Source organism: Mandrillus leucophaeus, unplaced genomic scaffold, assembly GCF_000951045.1.
Source record: "Mandrillus leucophaeus isolate KB7577 unplaced genomic scaffold, Mleu.le_1.0 Scaffold474, whole genome shotgun sequence".
NCBI lineage: Eukaryota > Metazoa > Chordata > Mammalia > Primates > Cercopithecidae > Mandrillus > Mandrillus leucophaeus.
In genome coordinates this window covers 784846-806627 of record NW_012105076.1, presented here as the reverse complement: position 1 = coordinate 806627, position 21782 = coordinate 784846, and the positions used below count along the sequence as shown (strand labels likewise).

General features: G+C 39.4%; 1 protein-coding gene and 1 pseudogene across 4 annotated transcripts in view; both read right to left on the bottom strand.

The window, feature by feature from the left end:
* The window catches only part of CREM (cAMP responsive element modulator), a 66759-nt gene that overhangs the window by 12627 nt on the left and 32350 nt on the right, over positions 1 to 21782 (bottom strand). Inside the window, exons 1-2 of one of the 4 annotated variants that reach the window (XM_011995138.1) lie at positions 7371 to 7658; positions 5186 to 5307 (exon numbers count right to left, since the gene is read on the bottom strand). The exons of the other annotated variants lie outside the window; for them this stretch is intronic. Of the exons in view, the coding sequence (XP_011850528.1) occupies positions 5186 to 5307; positions 7371 to 7448 (200 nt within the window). The 5' untranslated portion in view covers positions 7449 to 7658. Of the gene's footprint in view, positions 1 to 5185; positions 5308 to 7370; positions 7659 to 21782 lie in introns of those variants that run through there. 4 annotated transcript variants of the gene reach the window in all.
* Positions 18598 to 18928, bottom strand: LOC105550260 (annotated as a pseudogene).

Below are 21782 nucleotides of genomic sequence, written 5' to 3'. Positions count from 1 at the left end.
TAATCTGAGAGGGATACATCAATAAAATCATCTTACTAAGAATTATGTATACCGAATTTTAAATAAATTTGTATCTACCTACTAAGGTGATTATTCACGAAAACAGCATCAGTACTATAATCTTTATATTACTGTGTTTATCAGACATCTTCTCTGAAGAACCCTCAAAATATTTTTCAGCACCCTTGGGGAGCACCGCTAAATAAATCTGAGTTTGAACACAGAAAACCAATGTGAAGAAGACATGAACTGCTCATCTGCAACTACTCAGTCCCCAAATGAAGAGCTGACAACAAAGCTGCAGCTCTGAAGTGAAACCTACGTACCTAGCAGGACACAGAGTACCTTATGCAAGGAAAAGAGATTCCTCCAAATATCTAATAAAAAGATTTGTGCATAAAAGCTTCATAAAGAAACATGATAAATGAATTAGTGAAAGAGAAAAAAATGGCTCCAGAAAGTAAAAGAGAAACCATCCGGGAAGGAAGGTAAGCTGAACAGTGTGTATTTGTGGTGACTGAATAACCGATGGCTGTGGTGTATGAATTACTCCCTGGACATGTATAGTTTGGCCCGAAGGTAACTGCACTAGAATTACAGCTGGGGAGCCTCTTCCGGTGCCTGATCCAACTACAGAAACCTGCCAGAACGATCACCATTGAGGATTAAAGTTGGATCTTTTTTGTCATTGTTTTTGCTTATTTTTAAGCAATACCACTCACTAATATGGCTGCCCTACTTCTCTTTATCCTGCTCCTGAGAAATGACAAACCAGCTAGGATACTTAGCATTGGGAGGTGGTTACTTACCTGGAACAGTCATTTTCTGATGTACACGCTCCTTATCACTTTTGGTGCCCACACTTCGGTGGCTAAGAATGTTCCAAGCACGGAGTTCTAAAGCAGTTAAACTACCTCGCTACGACCTCACGACTACTAACAGTGAAGCCTTTCTTAGGTCAGCATATAAACTATCTTCTCTAACTTCTTCAGAGGAATTGGAGATAGAACTTAAATACGGGTTTTTTTTGTTTTTTTTTTGAGACGGAGTCTCGCTCTGCTGCCCAGGCTGGAGTGCAGTGGCATGATCTTGGTTCCCTGCAAGCTCCGCCTCCCAGGTTCAAGCCATTATCCTGCCTCAGCCTCCTGAGTAGCTGGGACTACAGGCGCCCACCACCATGCTGGGCTGATTTTTTTATTTTTAGTAGAGACAGGGTTTCATTGTGTTAGCCAGGATGGTCTCGATCTCCTGACCTTGTTATCTGCCCGCCTTGGTCTCCCAAAGTGCTGGAATTACAGGCATAAGCCACCGCGCCTGGCCAGTGCATTATTTTTATTAAATGTGTGACATACGATATTCTAGTGTTACTCTAGATGTAAGCTGATGCTTTGATTCTAGACTGATAAAAATCACAGTCACTGTTATGCCCTTATAACCACTAAAAAGGCATAGGCTGAAGAAATTCCAGGACCTTTCAAGCCCCTGGTGTCTCTGACCCAGAGAAAGCTCATGCCTTCAAGGCTCGTGAGGCCTCTGGATACTTTTCGTCTCCCTAGCTCAAGCATCCAGAGAGGCCAGAACTATCACTTAGCTTTGGGTAGAGATCAGTACAACAGCCATCTTCTCACTACTTCCCTGAGTTCCTTCAACAGAGATCCCTACCAGAAAGCACGATACTACCACTCCTCTAGACTCAAAACCTGCCAGGTTTTCTAATTAGTAAACACCTCTGTCCTATAGGCCAGCATAATTTCAGAAACTTTGACTCATTTTACTAAGATTCACTATTCATTATGACTTACTTATGATTCACTATTCACTATGACAAGAGTCAAAGACTTTGGAAATAAGTCACCAGTGTCTATCATGTGCAGTTAGTAGAACCACAGGATCTAAAACAATTTTTCAAGGAAGATTTTGTGTGTGACTTCACTTTGAGGAACACCAATGATTTCCAACTTATATTAATACCTGAAAATAATTATTAAAAACTGTGTTTATAACAAATAACTAAGATTTATTTACAATATCATTCCCTTGGAAAACAAACTTCTCTGGCAATCCAAAAGTTAAAACATGTTTTATCCGTCAAGAGAACCTAGGTGTTGAGCATTGTACCAGGTGCACTAGTAGAAAGTAGAATAAAACTAGCACCTAAGAAACAACGGCACGCCGAATAGTATAGAACTAATTGCTCCACTTTAGAGGCCTTGAATATCATAGGAGTACAGAATAGAAAGATCAGTATGGGCCCAAACAGTAAGTGAGGGCTTTGTGTAGGTGCCAGAGCATGAGTGAAGGCTTGATCTAAACCTAGATAACAGTTGGACAGATAGTGAGAAACCAGGACAGAGGCAACCAATACGTAGCCTACAGGGAAAATTCAGCTCACTTACCCCCAGAGTATTATCGTCCAGTTTAGATTCCAGGGAAAAGAAAAACATCATCCCATTATGGAACCAGTAGATTTAACAACTACAAGTTTTAAAACATGGGATTTATTCTACAAATGTTTCCAGCACAAAAGGCAACTCTGTATGAATTATAAAAAGGCAGCCACCTCTATGGTGACTAACTCCCAAAAGATAACTCTTTCTCCTCACAACTAATTCTCAAATATTTTAGTCTCAGGGCATCTTTACACTCTTAAAAATTACTGATGACCTCAAAGAGTTTTTGTTTCTGTGATTCATATTCAGTAGAGGGCTGGTAAACACTTAATAACTAGATCTTAAGAAGGAGGAACACTGACTTGTGGTGTTTGCTCATTTCTGTGATGTAAATACTCCTACTATGGCTGATTTCAAGCTGCCAAGGGATGACATTGAACACAAAGCCGGATAAAGATTATACAATTGGCTTTCACTGGTACAAGCCAGCTGTGCACACTACTGGTTATATCTGTTGATATTTAACATATTGGAAATTAAAACAGAAATTTAAAAAACACTTAGTAACTCATTTTAAAATAATATATGCTACCATAAATAACATTTTATGAAAAATGATTATATTTTCAAAAAAATGAGAAAAGTAGCACTATTTTACATTTTTACAAATTATTTTAAGGTCAGATTTAACTGAAGACAGCTAGATTCTCATATCTACTTCTACACTGAATCTGTTGCAATATGTTGCTTTAGTTGGTATATGAAGAAAATCTGGGCCTCACATAGACTCATGTTAGAAAAAGGGAGGAATATTATAATAGCGGCTGTAGAAAATCATGGATATTCTTCATCGATACACCAAAACTTGACAACTGGTTGTCTCTTAAGGGTTAATTGCAATGTACAATCTGAGACTGTATCAATTACATTAAAATCCATTGATCTGTCTTGTACTTTGGATGAATTTTTTACTCACGTAAGATTTTGTAACATCCTGAAGTATTCATTTGGAAAATACTGGCTCACTGAGTTCAGGAGATCTTCCAAATGTGGACGCATTTCATGACACACTATTATAAATCACATTTCATTAAAGTATAACCAGTTTGATCAGAAAACTATGAATATTGTCAAGCTCACAATGGCAGATGCAGATTTTCCAAAATTCAAAGTTTTGCCTTAAAAGCTTGTGACAATAAACACCATGAGTTGTTTCCCTTGAACTGACAAGCTCACTTCATTTGTTTTTGAGGAAATGTCTTCAAGTTTGAATAGCCATCATTTGGCAATTAGTCATTCTTTTGAAGAAAATGATGTTCTGTGGAAAAACGGGCAGTTAATTCATCTTGGCACTCAAATAACACACGTGCTTTTCCTCAAGAACACCACGGGTCTTCAGGATGCAGCAGGGGTGCTTTCTGTGGCTGTCCTACTTCAGGACACAGAATATCAAAACAGCATGTACTCAGAGTCAAGGTTTAACGCAATGGTAATTTTTACTGCTTCATCAAAGGTATTCTTAAGTAAAACTGACTTTAAAAAAAAAACTGCAAGTGGATGGCAGTGAAGAATATAGTGAATACTAATACAGTTTGTGTCACTGACTTAAGGCACCAACAATTTACCACTCCCCTACCACCACTGTTTTTGCACCATCAGTGCAGCTATCAAAACAGAGAAAAAGAAAAATAACATCTTAGCATTACTCTAAAAATGGTTTTGATCTAGCAAGCCTCATGAAAGTGTCCCAGAGTCACCCCCAGGGTTCTGCACACCACACTTTGAAAACAGTTATTCCACTCTAATCTAGCCCCTACCATCCTGGCTTTCAGCTTAAAGAACTGCTCAGACAGGCTGAGATTTCAGCTCCAATAGAGCAGCAGAGACAAAATAAACATATCCAGTAACCCTGACAGAGCCTGTATGTCAGAAACTGGCAAAATGGAAATTATACTTTATAACTACATAAAACGAAAGAAAAAAAAAATAACACAAAGAGAAGACTTCATTGACCAGCTTCTGTCCCATCAGTTCAGGAAACTGGGACATGATCTTTACTGCCAGATTCCGGACTGAGCTCTCTGGAGGACCCAGTGCTCCACCACCACTTCTACCACCCACCACCACATGCAGGGACAATCCACAGGTAAGTAAGGAGGGTGGAGTGACTTGATTTTCCTCTCTGTTCCTTTCCTTTTTAAAAAATGCAGTCACATAGCTGGGTGGTGGAAATTTCTGAAGATACCACATTTTCTCAAATCAAAATAATTTCCTATTTAGAATTAAGGAGCTCCCAAAGATACCTTGTCAGATACCCAATGGCTCTCAAAGTTTTACTCTTTTTTCCAAATACATAGAATAAGGTATCTGAAGACAATGAACTTGAAACTATAGGGGGAAATCCAGGGGTCCTACAAGTATTCTCACAAACTAGACCTATGGGTTGAGATGGCAGGTGGTGTCCACATTCACTTTTTGTGGGGAAATGCCCAGCTTCAAAGAAATCAGATTATTCTTGAGAACAGAAAAACAATTTCACAAAGATTCATGGGTGTCTGATAGGCATAAATCATCCTTTACATTGCTTTAATCATCTTTCAAGTACAACTCTCAGAATTTTAATTAAACAATAGCTCTATCAAAAACGGCTAAGTCCTCACGCCTGTAATCCCAGCACTTCAGGAGGCCGAGGCAGGAGGATCACCTGAGGTGAGGAGTTCAAGACCAGCCTGACCAATATGGTGAAACCCCCTCTACTAAAAATACAAAAATCAGCCGGGTGTGGTTGTGCGCACCTGTAATCCCAGCTACTTGGGAGGCTGCGGCATGAGAATTTCTTGAACCCAGGAAGTGGAGGTTGCAGTGAGCTGAGATCATGCCACCGCACTCCAGCCTGGATGACAGAGCAAAACTCTGTCTCAAAAAAAAAAAAAAAAAAAAAGGCTTGGTTCAGAATACCTGATACAGAAAAAGAACTTGTACCTGCTAACATAAACCACATTCCGACAATTCTGGAGATGGGTTATACAGATTCTGTAACTACAAGGCAACTTCTATTTGTCCAAACTCTAGGCAGACCAAAAGCTCACGAGACAATTTTTTCATTAAACTGCTAAAATAAAGGCCGAGAACCTGCACAAATGACGCACCTGGAGGTAGAATTCAAATGTCTCCTTTTAAAAAAGAAAACCCTTAGATCTGGAGAATTATCATTCTACATTCTCACTGGTTTGGCCAAAACTTATAAGCAAGAGTGTCAAGCTTATAATTATACTGGTAGAGTTAATAGGTTAAACTCCACCATTATTATTCATCAAAAAAATTCACATGGCTTCCTACCCTTAACATCTAAGCACTATTATTATACTGAGTGCGTAGGGCTATAGCTGAGTACATGGCTGCCTGTGAAGTAGGGTATGGTACACAGATGGCATGGAGGGAAGAAGGGCAGTGAAAGATCCAATAACATGCATGGTATCCCCAAAGACAAAATAGGTAAATAAAGAAGCATCTTTTTTGATTTGTGCAAGGTGATGGATTCAGTTTTAGGGAGCCTAAGCCACTAAAATGGCAGGGCAACAGCAGGACCACCAGGTGGAAATGTTCCACAGGCAAGGAGAATTAGGGGACTGGTTATTGGATTAGAGCCCAGATAAGAAATAAACATCTGAGGCTGGGTGCAGTGGCACACGCCTGTCAACACTTTGGGAGGCCAAGGCAGGCAGATCGATTGAGGTCAGGAGTTCAAGACCAGCCTGGCCAACATGGTGAAGCCCCATCTCCACTAAAAATACAAAAATTATCCAGGTGTGGTAGCATGTGCCTGTAATCCCAGCAACCGGGGAGGCTGAGGCGTGAGAATTGCTTGAACCTGGAAGGTGGAAGTTGCAGTAAGCTGAGACCACACCACTCCACTTCAGCCTCAGCGACAGAGCGAGAGTCTGTCTCAAAGAAAAAAAAAAAGAAGAAGAAGAAGGAGGAGGCTGCGCATGGTGGCACATGCCTGTAATCCCAGCATTTTGGGAGGCCGAGGTGGACGGATCACTTGAGGTCAGGAGTTCAAGACCAGCCTGGCCAACATGGTGAAACCCCGTCTCTACTAAAAATATAAAAATTAGCCAGGTGTGGTGGCACATGCCTATAATCTCAGCTACTTGGGAGGCTAAGGCAGGAGAATCACTTGAACCCAGGAAGCAGAGGTTGCGGTGTGCCGAGATCGTGCCATTGCACTACAGCCTGGGTAACAGAGTGAGACTCAGTCTCAACAAAAAAAAAAAAAAAAAAAGAAGAAGAAGATCCTTGTAATATAAACAAGGAGGAATCTACAAAGTATTATAATTACTTTATTCATAAGTAGGGTTCTAAAGAAGCCCTGGAAACAGAAAGGAATTAAAAAGTCTTTCCTAAAAGACACACAAGGAGACAAACCAAAGTTCACTTGAACTAAAATATGCATATCACAGGCAGAAATAGAGAAATCTTTCTTATAAACATCAAAAAACACATCATATTTATGAATTAACCCTTCTATTTGCTGAATATCTATTGGGAGCTTGTCGTGGGCTATTCTAGACAGTGGGAATACAGCAGTGAATGAGAATAAGTCGCTGCTCTCCCAGATTAGAAGACAGAAATAGATGAGGAAATAATTTGGGTGGTGCTCCATTCTTAAAAGAACAGTAAAACAGAATAACAGATTTGAGAGTGACAAAGCAGGGGCTGGGGGTGGTGTGGGAAGAGGCTATTTGTTGTAGATAATTTCTCAGAGGAGGGAATGTTTGCACAAAAAGCCTAAATGAAGAGAAGGAAAAAGTGATACCAAGATCTACGAATAATTTATCACATTCCAATAACCAAGTAGGCAACTGCTCAAAAAACTAAAACATAAAATGGATGTTATTTTATATTTCACAATTTTTACCCCTCTTTTTATGAGGCTTTAGAAGTATGTAGAAGGTATTTATAGTAGACATCATTTACCTTTTCTTCCACATCCGCTGAAGAATAATCCTCCTCTATAGGACGCCTGAAACATAGATTATGCTGATGCCACCACATCCACCGAAAATCCCACTATAAACAGTACTTAATCTGAAGAAATAAGGTAAGATGATGCAATTGACAGCCTTACTTGGCTTTGCAATTAAAAAAAAAAAAAACCCTAATAATGACACTTATAACTGGGAAAACCTCACAGCGTTGTAACACAGCATTTGATTAGCACCTAGTGGACTAGCTCTGACCCGTAGCTAGGTTCCCTCAAGATGGGGTTTATGATGTCATAGTATAGCTGCACACGTCACAGAGCTACTAGACCTGCATTCAAGACAATTAGTAAAGGATTTTAAAATGTGAATTCACAATATAGCAGACTGCTCTATTAACTCTGCTCCTGAAAAATCAAATCTTTGTACTACCTAGTTTAAGGACTACAATAAAAATACACTAACAAGCTAAGCAAAAGCTGAAAACTATCTTGATGTTTATGTATTAAGACAGGATTCTCAACAGTCTGTTCTATGAGGGAAAAAGCATTTAAAAGAATATTTCAAATGTTTTAAAGCTGAAAATTATAAGAATATTATAAATCAAATACCTGAATAAAGATGTAAAATATTCCACTTTAATTTTTTTCTCCCCCCGAGACGGAGTCTTGCTCTGTCGCCCAGGCTGGAATGCAATGGTGCTATCTCGGCTCACTGCAACCTCCGCCTCCTGGGTTCAAGCAATTCTCCTGCCTCAGCCACCTGAGTAGCTGGGATTACAGGCATGCGCCACCACGCTCGGCTGATTTTTGTATTTTTAGTAAAGACAGGGTTTCACCATGTTGGCCAGGCTGGTCTTGAACTCCTGACCTCAGGTGATCCGCCCACCTTGGCCTCTGAAAGTGCTGGGATTACAGGTGTGAACTACCGTGCCTGGCCTACTTTAATTTTTAAAAGTCATACTTGATTGTGCTGAGTAAGACAAACACTAAATGAAAAATGTAGTTGGTCTTCATTTTGGTTATATTGAGTGACTTCCTTCCCATTAAAGTGTTTTTTGTTTTTGGTTTGAGACAGAGTCTAGCTGTTGCTCAGGCTGGGGTTCAGTGGCACAATCTTGGCTCACTGCAACCTCCACCTCACAGGCTCAAGCAATCCTCCTGCCTCACCCTCCCAAGTGGCTAGTGGCTGGTGGCTGAGATTACAGGTGCCCGCCACCACGCCCAGGTAATTTTTTTTTTCTTTTTTTTTGATACGGACTCCTGTTCTGTCACCCAGGTTGGAGTGCAGTGGTGTGATCTGGGCTCACCGCAACCTCTACCTCCTGGGTTGAAGCGATCCTCCTGTCTCAGCCTCCAAGTAGCTGGGATTACAGGTGTCCATCACCACACCCAGTTAATTTTTGTAATTTTAGTAGAGACGGAGTTTCACCATGTTGGTCAGGCTGGTCTCGACTGCTGGCCTCAGGTAATCTACCCGCCTTGGCCTCCCAAAGTGCTGAGATTACAGGTGTGAGTCACCACATCTGGCCTAGGTGGTTTTTTTTCGTTTTGTTTTTAAGATAGTGTGGCTAACAAATTGCAAAATCAATGTAGTTAAATTTTACCTTAAGAATATATGTTGAAAATATTTGTTAAAAAGAGATTAGCCAAGTACGATATTATTTCTATATCTGCTATCCATTATCTTCTAAAGAGATGTTGTTGTTGCCTCCAATCCCTTTTTTATGTATAGCACATAAGCTGAAATCCATAATCTAAATTAAAAAGGGGGAAGAGGATCATTGTTTCTGATACTGTAAACGTAAATGGTCAAATTTCATGTTTCTAAAAAATTCACTTCTTGAAAGCAAAGCAAGTATTAGAATTTGGTCATTCTTAATTATCCAGAAGAGTTTAAATAATCTATTTTGATAATACTTCCAGTAACCACTTAAATTAAAATTAGGGTTCTTTATCCTTTGAAAACAGTGCTCTAGCTAATCTTTTTTTTCTTCTGAGTTAATCCTTATGGTATCTTGGATTTCCTATTTATAGTATTTGGGGCATCATTTTATATTCTAACCAATATGAGACATGTTTCACTTATTATAATATATATATATTAAAGTACTATAGAAATGAACATGATCTTTATAGAAGTCAAACTCTTTTAGCTCTGGAAGGAACTTTTGGAAGTCAATCTCATATTTGGTTTCAGTAAGAAGGAAACTGATCATAATTTGCTAGCCAAATGTATTTCAAAATAATAAATACACATAAAGAATTTGCAATTAAGATCCTAAGCCAAAAAAAGACTTTTTATGCAACAGACCTCATATAAGGGCAAACAGTAGATATTAAAATTGCTCTTAACAGTAATATGGATCATTTCTAATAATGAACAGGAAATGTTCTTGCCAAAAGCTAAAAAACAGGGAATGAATGCCTACAAACCACTTTTCAAAACTCTCATGTTAATTTTTATTTCTAACCTAAACCAACTCTTTATTGTAGTATCTATGAAACAGCCAAACTGCAATTTATATGAATTATGCTGATTATCATATTCCTTCTACCAATCACTTGGTATAAGTCTAACGAGTACTGACTTGACAAAAACCACCATAGAAAAATAGTAACGATAAAATGTGGTACATACCTACAATAAAATATTATTCAGCCTAAAAAACAAAGTCCTATCACATGCTACAAAATGTTAACGACATTATGCTAAATATGTCAGTCACAAAAAGACAAAATACTGCATGATTCCACCTATAGGAGGTATCTAGTCAAATTCAGAGAAACAGAAAGTAGAATGGTGGTTACTAGTGGCTGAGGGAAAGGGTAATACCAAGAGGCAGTTGTTTAATGGGTGCTTAGTTCTAGATCTGCAAGATAAAAAAAGTTATGGAGATCTGTTTCATGAAAATGTTACTTAACATCATGAACTGTGCACTTAAAAACTGTTAACATGGGCCAGGCGTGGTGGCTCATGCCCGTAATCCCAGCTCTTTGGGAGGCCAAAGCGGGTGGATCGTGAGGTCAGGAGATCAAGACCAACCTGGCTAACACGGTGAAACCCCATCTCTACTGAAAATACAAAAAATTACCTGGGAGTGGTGTCACGTGCCTGTAGTCCCAGCTACTCAGGAGGCTGAGGCAGGAGAATCGCTTGAACCCAGGAGGCGGAGCTTGCAGTGAGCCAAGATCGCGCCACTGCACTCCAGCCTAGGTGACAGAGCGAGACTCCATCTCAAAAAAAAAAATTTTTTAATGCTAACATGGTAAATTTTATGTTAGATATTTTTCCCACAATAAAAAATTTTAATAACTATAGCCCCAAATTTGATGGATATGATAATTAACTGGCTTTTTGCCAAGAAAACACTCATTAAATTGATTTTACTAAATTGCAATGAGACTGATGCTCATCATCTTAAATGATATAATTCTAAAACTCTGGACTCTTGTACTCCTGACCCGAGAATTATAGTGCAACAAATACAATGGCTGTTGGTGCCAGGAATTATATGGAAACAATTCCTAATGCATCGAAATGAGTAAAATTTAAATTTTCTATGACTTCACACATCCAGGGTCAGAAGCTGAACTGGGATCTAAATTTGAAACTGTCTTCTCTGCCACTGAATAATGGAGTAACAGAGTAACAGTATATATGTATCCATAGTACACATAGTGCAAACACACACACACAGAAGTATAAATTGTTATAAAGTGTATATATATATATATATATAGAGGGAGACAAGAGAGCATATATTCATTATCACTCTTAATGAACTATGGATTTTTCTAGGTAATGTTCTCTGAGATTGTCTGGTTAAACACTGAGTACCTATGCATTTCAGGTGATAAATGGTGGAGTGGTCAATGGACTCTAAACACAGACTGCCTGGGTTCAAATCTTGGCTCTGCCTTTCCTAGCTGTATGATCTGAAACAAGTGACTTAGACTCTCTGTGCCTTGTTTTCCTCAGGTGCAAATGGTTATGAAAACAGTACCTTTCTACAGGGTTGTGAAGATTTAGTCAATGCGTGTAAGGCACTTAGAACCGTGTCTGGCGGCCTGGCCCGGTAGCTCATACCTGTAATCTCAGCACTTTGTGAGGCCAAGACAGGTGGATCACCTGAGTTCAGGAGTTTGAGACCAGCCTGGCCAACACGGTGAAACCCCGCCTCTACTAAAAATACAAAATTAGCTGGGTGTTGTGGCACATGCCTGTAATCCCAGCTACTCAGGAGGCTGAGGCAGGAGAATCACATGAACCCGGGAGGCGGAGATAGTAGTGAGCCAGGATAACACCATTGCACTCCAGCCTGGTCAACAAGAGTGAAACTTCGTCTCAAAAAAAAAAAGAACAGTGCCTAGCACATACCGAATATTCAATAAAAGTTCACTTTTGTTATTCTTATTCTTATTATTGCTACATTTTACTCAAATAATTTGGTCAACAAAGTACAGCTTAGATAACATACATGTATATTAAACCCTTTGATTTTAAAGGATTAAATGTATAAAAATCATCCCCAAAATGGGAGGCAAGGAAAGAAGATTTACATAAAAGATGTCAAAATCAGAATCATTTTGACAAAGCATATGATACAGTTGGATGCTTGTCCCCTCCCAATCTCATGTTGAAATATAATCCTCAATGTTGGAGGTGGAGCCTAGTGGGAGGTGTTTGGGTCATGGTGAGTTCTCGCTCTAGTAGTTCTGAGAGCTGGTTGTTGAAGAGTGTGGCACCTCCCCTCTCTCTTGCTCCCTCTCTCTCCATGTGATACCCTGCCTCCCCCTTCTCCAGCTGCCATGATTTGAAGCTTCCGGAGGTTTCCCTAGAAGCAGATACTGGTGCCATGCTTCTTGTGCAGCCTGCAAAACCGTGAGCCAAAACAAACTTCTTTTCTTTATACGTTATCCAGCCTCAGGTATTTCTTTTCCTTTTATTTTATTTATTTATTTAGAGATGGAGTCGCGCTTTGTGGCCCAGGCTGGAAAACAGTGGTGCAATCTGGCTCACTGCAACTTCCGCATTCAGGGCTCAAGTGATTCTTCTGCCTCAGCCCCTGGAGTAGCCGGGATTACAGGCACCTGCCACTACACCCAGCTAATTTTTGTATTTTTTTGGTAGAGAGGGGGTTTCACCATGTTGGCCAGGCTGGTCTCGAACTCCTGAGCTCAAAAAATCCACCCAACTCAGGCTCCCAAAGTGCTGGAACTACAGGCATGGGCGACTGCCCCAGCCCAGTACTCCTTTATAGCAATGCAAAGCAGACTAATTTAACACAGCCAGGCCAAATTGCATCTTTAAGTTGTTTTCAGTTCCAGTCCAACGGTCAGAGTACATAAATAGTAAAGTCTAAGAGTTTAGCTCCTTACAAAAATTATAACACAGTTTGGTCTTACCATGAAATCTGAAATAGTTACAAATTATATTGTAGATTTTTATGCCCAAAATGGCCTGCAATGTTCTAAAATATCTAGGAGAAATCTAAAGTACCTAAATTAAGAAGCATAAAACATAACCATTTTAAGCAAGCTCCTGACATCCCGGAACTTTGCTTATAAAACAACTATAAAAAATTAGCTTTTCTCCTCTATACCCTCTGGAGGCCTACTAAGCATAGTAGATTACAATGTTACAAGAAAACATAGTTACTTACAAAGGATTCCGAATACAATATATTTTAAAACCAGCATAAGCCACTTCATCTTAAAACCTAATTACTACCATTTTAATTTTAAGATCAAGGCAGGTCACTATGAGGATAAAAGCAAGCATTTATTGCAGATTGACCAGATGCCAAACTCTGCTTGTGCTTCACACAAATCATCTCATTTAATCTAGTATTTTCCATGTTTTAGGTAAAGAAAGCAAAGATCAAATGATTAGTCTTAATACTTAAAACTGCATAAAATTAGTATCAACTTTAGTATTAAAATATAGTATGAAAAATACCTTCAACACTAGTTTTAAGTAAACAAGCTAAATTTAATTCAAACCGAGTATACATGTATAAATTAGGGCTCTTTTTGTTTATTTTGTTTTGAGATAGGTTCTTGCTGTATCATCCAGGCTAGAGTGCAGTGGCATAATTTCAGCTCATTGTAGCCTCAACTTCCCAGGCTCAAGCAATCCTCCCACCTCAGCCTCCTGAGTAATTTGAACTACAAGTGCATGCTACCACACTCAACTAACTGTTGGTTTTGTTTTTGTTTTTTGAGACAGAGTTTCACTGTTGTCACCTAGGCTGGAGTGCAATGGTGCGATCTCAGCTCACTGCAACCTCCGCCTCCCGGGTTCAAGCGATTCTCCTGCCTCAGCCTCCCGAGTAGGTGGGATTACAGGTGCCCACCACCAAGCCTGGCTAATTTTTTGTATTTTTAGTAGAGATAGGGTTTTACCATGTTGTTGGCCAGGCTGGTCTCGAACTCCTGACCTCAGGTGATCTGCCTGCCTCAGCCTCCCAAAGTGCTGGGATTACACATATGGGCCACTGCTCCTGGCCTGTTTTTTATTTTTCGTAGAGACATGTTCTCCCTATGTTGTCCAGGCTGGTCTTGAACTCCTGTGCTCAAGCAATCCTCTCATCTCAGCCTCCCAAAGTGTTGGCATTACAGGCATGAGCCATCATACCTGGCCTCTTTTTATGTATGAAGCAGTAAACAAGCCCTTGAAGATGAGAAAATGAGAAAGCTCTAGGAACAAAAGACAGTGGAGACCAACTTACAAAGGCAATACCTACCATGGTATATTACCATATCCAATAGTAAATATGCACACATTTATTATTTTTGTTCTCTATTTTGTTTTTATTTTTGTTTTTTGTTGTTTTGAGACAGGGTCTTGCTCTGTCACCCAGGCTGGAGTGTGGTGGCATGATCATGAATCACTGCAGCTTCAATCAACCTCCAGGGCTCAAGAGATCCTTCCACCTTAGCCTCCTTAGTAGACAGCACTACAGGCAAGTGCCACCATGCCTGGCTAATTTTTTTTTTGTAGAGATGGAGTCTTACTTTGTTGCCCAGGCTGGTCTTGAACTCCTGGGCTCAAGCAATCCTCCTGACTTGGCCTCCCAAAGTGCTGGGATTACAGGCATGAGCCACTGCTCCTCGCCCATTAATTATTATTTTGTATTTGATTTTACTTTCTGGTGGCCATGGTTTACTGTTGCCCTAAGAAAGTGTTTAATCTCACAACTGGGCAAATTGAGCTCAGGTGGTTAGAAAAACTTAAAATAATTCCTGCTTCTTCAACCAAATTTGCTACAACTGGCCTCTACTATGGCCTCTGAGAAGCCCAGGCTTCAGTACTGCCTGAAGCAGCCTGTGTAAGATTTTAGATTCTGGACTCTTTCTTTGTAAAGGATGACAGCAGCTTCCTAGAGAGGGTGTCTCAGACTGATAGGCAGAGAGACAAGCAGGAGAGAAAGACTGGGCAAGGAAAGCATGTGGAAGTTAGAGATATACCTTTCAGATGTTCTTTACATTTTGAATTGACAGAAAAAATTGCATATATCACGTACAACATGATGTTTTGGAGTATATATAAGTTGTGGAAAAGTTAAATCTAGCTAATTAACAATAGCGTTACCTCACGTAGTTGTTTTTGTGGTTAGAACATTATTAACATTCAACTACCTCTGCATTTTTCAACAATACATTGTCCTTAACTATAGTCACCATGCTGTATGATAGCTCTCTTGAACACATTCCTCCCAACTGTAATTATATACTCTTGGACCAACATTTCCCCACCCTTCCCTCTAACTAAGCACCCCCACCTCTGCTAACCACCATTCTACTCTCTACCTATGAGAACGTTTTAGACTCCACACGAGTAAGATCATGCAGTATGTGTCTTTCTGGGCCTGGCTTATTCACTTAACAGAATGTCTTCCAGATGCCTCCATCTTGTTGCAAATGACACAACTTTATTCTTTTTTATGGTTGGATAGTATTCCATTGTGTATACATACCATACTTTATCCACTCATCCACTGATGAGTATTGAGGCTGATTCCATATCTTGGCCATTGTGAATAGTGCTGCAATAAACACAGAAGTGCAGATATCTCTTCCACACAGTGCTTTCATTTCCTTTGGATAGATACTCAGTAGTGAAATTGCTGGATCATCTGGTACTTCTATTTTTAATATCTGGAGGCACCTTCATATTGTTTTCCATAATGGCTATACTAATTTACATTCCCACCATCAGTGTATAAGTGTTCCCTTTTCTCCATATTCCTGCCAACACCTGTTATCTTTTGTCATTTTGATAATAACCAACCTAACAGGAGGAAGGTGATATCTCATTGTAGTTTTGATTTGCAATTCCCTGATGATTAATAATGTTGAGGTTTTTTTTGGTTTTTTTTTTTTTGGTGAGACAGAGTCTCACTCGCTCTGTTGCCTAGGCTGGAGTACAGTGGTGTGATCTTGACTCACTGCAACTTCCGCCTCTGGGTTCAAGCGATTCTCCTGCCTGAGCCTCCCGAGTAGCTGGTATTACAGGCACCCACCACCACACCTGCTGATTTTTGTATTTTTGGCAGAGAAATTTTGTACTAAAAACATAAAAATTAGCCAGGCCTGGTGATGCGCGACTGTAATCCCATACTCAGGAAGCTGAGGCATGCGAATAGCTTGAACCCGGGAGGTAGAGGTTGCAGTGAGCCGAGATCCCATCACCACACACCAGCATGGGCAACAGAGCGAGACCCTGTCTCATACTTATATAAAAGCATAGCAATGCAATTATGTACAGTACATATGCTTGAATAATAAATGACTGTTACTGGTTTATGTATTTATTGTATTTTTTATTATTATTTTACTTCAAATTATTTTAAAAAGTTAACTGTAAAACAGCCTCAGGCAGGTTTCTCAGGAAGTATCCAGAAGAAGGCACTGTTATAAGAGATGACAGCTCCATGAGTGTTCTTTCCCTGAGGACCCTCCAATGGGACAGGATGTGAAGGTGGAAGACAGCAATATGGATGATCCTGACACTATACAGGCCTGGGCCAATATGTGTGTTTGTGTCTCAGTTTTTAACAAAAAAGTTTAAAAGTAAAAAATAAAAAATTTCAAACACAGAAAAGGTTTATAGAACAAGCATAAAAAACATTTTTATGCACCTGTATGTTTGTGTTTTAAGCTAAGTGTTATTACAAAAGTCAAAAAATAAAGAATTTACAGTAAGCTACAGTTCATCTTTTGAAGAAATGATGTTTTACAAACTTAGTATAACCTAAGTGTACAATGTTTATCAAGCCTACAATAGCAAAAAAATAAAGTAAGTTAGCCAGGCATGGTGGCATGTGCCTGTAGTCCCAGTTACTTGAGAGGCTGAGGCAGGAGGATCACTGGAGCCCAGGAGTTTGAGGCGGCAGTGAACTATGATTGTGCCACTGTACTCCAGCCTGGGCAAAAGAGCAAAACTCTATTTAAAAAAAGATAGTCTACAGTAGTGTACAATAATGTCCGAGGCCTTCACATTCCCTCACCGTCCACTCGCTGGCACACCCAGGACAACATTCAGTCCTGCAAGCTCCACTATGGTTTTGTGCCCTATACAGATGTGCCATTTTTATCTTTGATACCGTATTTTTACTGTATGTTTCCTATGTTTAGATACACAAATACTTATTATTGTGCTCCAATTGCCTATAGTATTCAGTATAATCACATCCTGTACAGGTTTGCAGCCCAGGAATAATAGGCTGTACCATACAGCTTAGGTATGTAGTGGGCTATACTATACCATCTAGGTTTGTTTAAGTACACTCTAGATGTTTGCACAAAGATGAAATAACTATACCATTGGTTCTATTGGATCAGAAGGGGAAAAAAAAAAAGATGAAATCGCCTAACAACACATTTTTCAAAATATATACCTGTTGTTAAGTGATGAATTGCTGTACTTGGCCATTTTTATGTCTTCTTTTGAGGAAAGTCTATTCGGGTCTTTTGCAGATTTTTAGAAAGTCAGGTTGTTTTCTTACTATTGAGTTGTTTGAGTCCTTCTTGTGTTTTGGATATTAACCCCTTATCAGATGTATAGTTTGCAAATATTTCTCCCATTCTGTAGGTTCCCTCTTCACTCTGTCGAATGTTTCCTTTGCTATGGGGAAGCTTTATAGTTTGACGTAACACTGTGAGTCCATTTTTGCTTATGTTGCCTATGCTTTTAAGGTCGTATCGAAAAACTCATTGGCCTGACTAATGTCAAGAAGTTTCCTGTTTCCTTGTAGTAGTTTCATAGTTTGGGGTCTCATATTTAATCCATTTTCAAGAGTTGATTTTTGTTTATGGTGACAGACAAAGGCCTAATTTCATTCTTTTGCATGTGAATATCCAGTTTTCCCAACATCATTTATTAAGGAAATGGCCCTTTCCCCATTGTGTGGTCCTGCCATCTTTGTTGAATATAAGTTGGCTGTAAGTAAATGCATGGTTTTATTTCTGGACTTTATATTCTGTTCCATTGATCAATGTATCTGTTTTCATGCTGGTACCATGCAGTTTTAATTACTATAGCTCTATAGTATATTTTGAAGTCAGGTGGTGTTATGCCTTCAGCTTTGTTCTCTCTTTTTTTTTTCCCGCAAGACAAAGAGTCTTGACTTTCAAATGATTATCAGTACACCAAGTAATAACATGTAACAAGTTCCTAAGTTCTATAATCTAGTACACATGATTAACAGAAACTAAAAGCAGCCCAAACAATTATACCAATATTGTTGTTCTAACCATTAGCAGGAATAGATTAAGGCTGAATGTTGCTTCACACAGGTTACAAATAAGTATTTACTACTTTTTCATAGATAAAGCCCTGGCAAATTCAGTAATGCATTAGGGAGAAAATTATTTAATCCCTTTCTTTCTTCAAAAAAATTGGTTTTGTTTAATTAGATCTAAGAAAGAAAATGTCAACACTGACATATATGTTGCTTGAACCAAAAAGTATATGAAAATAGACAACATATACCAATTTAATTTTCTAGGAAACACGAAATCTTTAGATAAGTTCTCAGTCTGGGGGGAAAAAAAACTGCATTTGTTAGTCTCCAAAAAGGGGAGGGACCTATTACATAATATACAGAAATAATTTAATGCCTTTCCATAAGAATATAACTAGAGCTATGTTGAAACTTTGTATTCCATGACAGCATCTAAAATGCCAATTCATAGAACAGGTGCTTTTTTCTTCTCCTACCCATTTACGCAGCAGTTTTCATAGGTTTCTGGCCGGATGTTGCAGACAAAAGCCAAGAGGTTGTTCAAGACTTCCTCCTTGTTCTGCCAGAAGTAGATCTGGAGGATGATCATCTTTTCTCCTGGGCCTCCTTTTCCACTTCAGTACTTCAGCTTCATTCGCCTTGAACTCTTTTTCCCTCTGCAGCCGGCACTGTTCAATTTCAGCCTAAGCTACTTCTTTGGCCTGCTTCAGTCCCCCGTCCATCCGCCTGTGGGCCTTGGAAGCCTCAGCAGCCCGCTTCTGGGTCTGTAGCAGCTGCAGGATACCCTGCAACGGACTGGCCATGGCAGGGGTTCCAGCCTCGTTCCTTTCGTTCAAGATTGCTTTTGTTATTTGGGGTCTTCTGTGGTTCTGTATAAATTTGGGGACTGTTTTTCCCTATCTTTGTGAAGAATGTCATTGATATTTGATAGGGATTGCACTGAATCTGTAGACTGCTTTGGGTAGTGTGGACATTTTAACAATACTAATTATTCCAATCCATGAACATTTATTTGTGTCTCCTTCAATTTCTCTCATCAATGTTTTTTATAGTTTTCAATGTAGAGATATTTAACCTCCTTGCTTAAATTTATTTCTAAGTATTTTTTTCATAGCTATTGTAAATAGAGTTTTCTTGATATTTTTTTCCAGGTAGTTCACTATTAGTAGATAAAAACAATACTGATTTTTATAAGTTGATTTCATATCCTGCAACTTCAGTGAATTCATTTATTAGATCTAACAGGTTTTTCTGGTGGCATCTTTAAGGTTTTCTAATTTTTGTTCCTTTTTTTTAAAGGTCGTGTCAGATGTAAGATCATGTCATTTGTGAACAGGGACAAGTTGACTTCTTCCTTTCCAATTCAGTTGCCTTTTCTTTCTTTCTTTTGTCTAATTGCTCTGGCTAGGACTTTCAGTACAACGCTGAATAGAAGTGGCAAAAATGGGCATCCGTGTCTTTTTCTTTTTTCTTTTTTTTTCTTTTTGAGACAGAGTCTGGCTCTGCTACCCAGGCTGGAGTGTAGGGGCGTGATCTTGGTTCATTGCAACCTGTGCCTCCCAGGCTCAAGCCATCCTCCCACCTCAGCCTCCCAAGTAGCTGGGACTTACAGGTGTGCGCCACCATGACCAGCTAATATTTGTATGTTTTCTGGTAGAGACAGGGTTTCACCGTGTTGCCCAGGCTGGTCTCTTAACTCCCGGATTCCAGCGATCCGCCTGCCTCAACCTCCCAAAGTGCTGGGATTACAGGTGTGAGCCACAACACCTGGCCTGGTATCCTTGTCTTATTCCAGATCTTAGAGAAAAAGCTTTCAACCTTTCTCCATTCAGCATGTTAGTTGTGGGTGTGTCATATATTGCCTTTGTTGCATTGAGGTACATCCCTTCTTTATGTAATTTGTTGAGAGTTTTTATAATGAAATATTGAATTTTTCAAACGCTTTTTATGCATATGTTGCGATGATGATATAGTCTTTTTCCTTCATTCTGTTGATGTGATGTATCAGGTTTACTGATTTGCATATGTTGAACCATCCTTGCATCCCTGGGAATGAATGGTACTTGATCACTGTTAATGATCTTTTTAATATGTTGTTGAATTTGGTTTGTTAGTATTTTGTACCTATGTTCATCAGGGATACTGACTGTAGTTTTTGTTGTTGTTGCATCTTTATATGCATTGTTTTAAAGGAAAATAGTTATTATCTGCCAAAACAGAGGTCTACTTCTGAATGAAATCTGTTTAAAGACAAGTGTTTTTCCTGAACTATGTCTGTTTTCTTCATTTAATATTGTCTCTACCTAATACATTCAATACCATAACCAGGCTTTTCTCCCCTCTACCTTTTAAGAAAACCACTACAGTTTTATCTCTGATAGGACTACAAAATCCACATTTGTGAAGAGCACTATGAAGATGTCGTCACAACTATTCAATGAAGCAGAAATTTCCCAAAGCCTCTGTTTTCCAAATATAATTCTTAATAGTCTGGGATTTACAAGGGTTATAAATAACAAACGATAAAATAAGGCAAAGAAAACAATCTCTGGCTAAACATAGTGGCTCACGCCTGTAATGCCAACATTTTGGAAAGCTGAAGAGGGAGGATCACTTGAGGCCAGTAGTTCGAGACCAGCCTGAGCAAGACAGCGAGACCCCATCTCTACAAAAAATTTAAAAGTTAGCCAAGCATAGTGGTATACACCTGTAGTTCTAGTTACTCCAGGAGACTGAGGCAGGAATATCACTGGAGCCCAAGAGACTGAGGCTGCAGTGAGTCACAATCATGCCACTGTGCTCCAGCCTGGGTGACAGAGTGAGACTCTGTTTCTTAAAAAAAAGAAAAGAGGTGGCCAGGCACGGTGGCTCACGCCTGTAATTCCAGCACTTTGGGAGGCTGAGGCAGGCGGATCATGAGGTCAAGAAATTGAGACCATCCTGGCTAAAACGGTGAAACGCCGTCTCTACTAAAAATACAAAAAATTAGCCGGGCGTGGTGGGAGGAGCCTGGAGTCCCAGCTACTCAGGAGGTTGAGGTAGGAGAATGGCATGAACCCGGGAGGCAGAAGTTGCAGTGAGCTGAGATCGCACCACTGCACTCCAGCCTGGGCAATAGAGCAAGACTCCATCTTGAAAGAAAAAAAGGAAAGGAAAGGGAAAAGGAAAGGAGAAAGGAAAGGGGAAAGGAAAAAGGAAAAATTATCCAGGCGTGGTGGCATGCACCTGTAGTCTCAGCTCTCAGGAGCCTGAGTCAGCAAGAGAATCACTTGAACCTGGGAGGTGGAGGTTACAGTTAGCTGACGTTGCACCACTGCACTCCAGCCTGGGTGACAGAGCGAGACTCTGTCTCAACAACAACAACAAAAAAAAGAAAAGAAAAGAAAAGAATCCCTAAGTCTTACTCAAAAAAGAAACTATAAAATTAATGTTTCTTTTTCCAAATTTCAACGTCTAGCCTATTTTTTTTTGTTATTCATTGTCTTTTATTGTGGTAAAAGACACATAACATATTCATCATTTAAGTGTCGTTTGTAGTGTTCAGTATATTCACATTATTGTTAATCAGATCTCCAGAACTTTTTCATCTTGCAAATATGAAACTCTATACCCATTAAACAATGACTCCCCATTTTTCCATCCTCACAGCTTACTCTT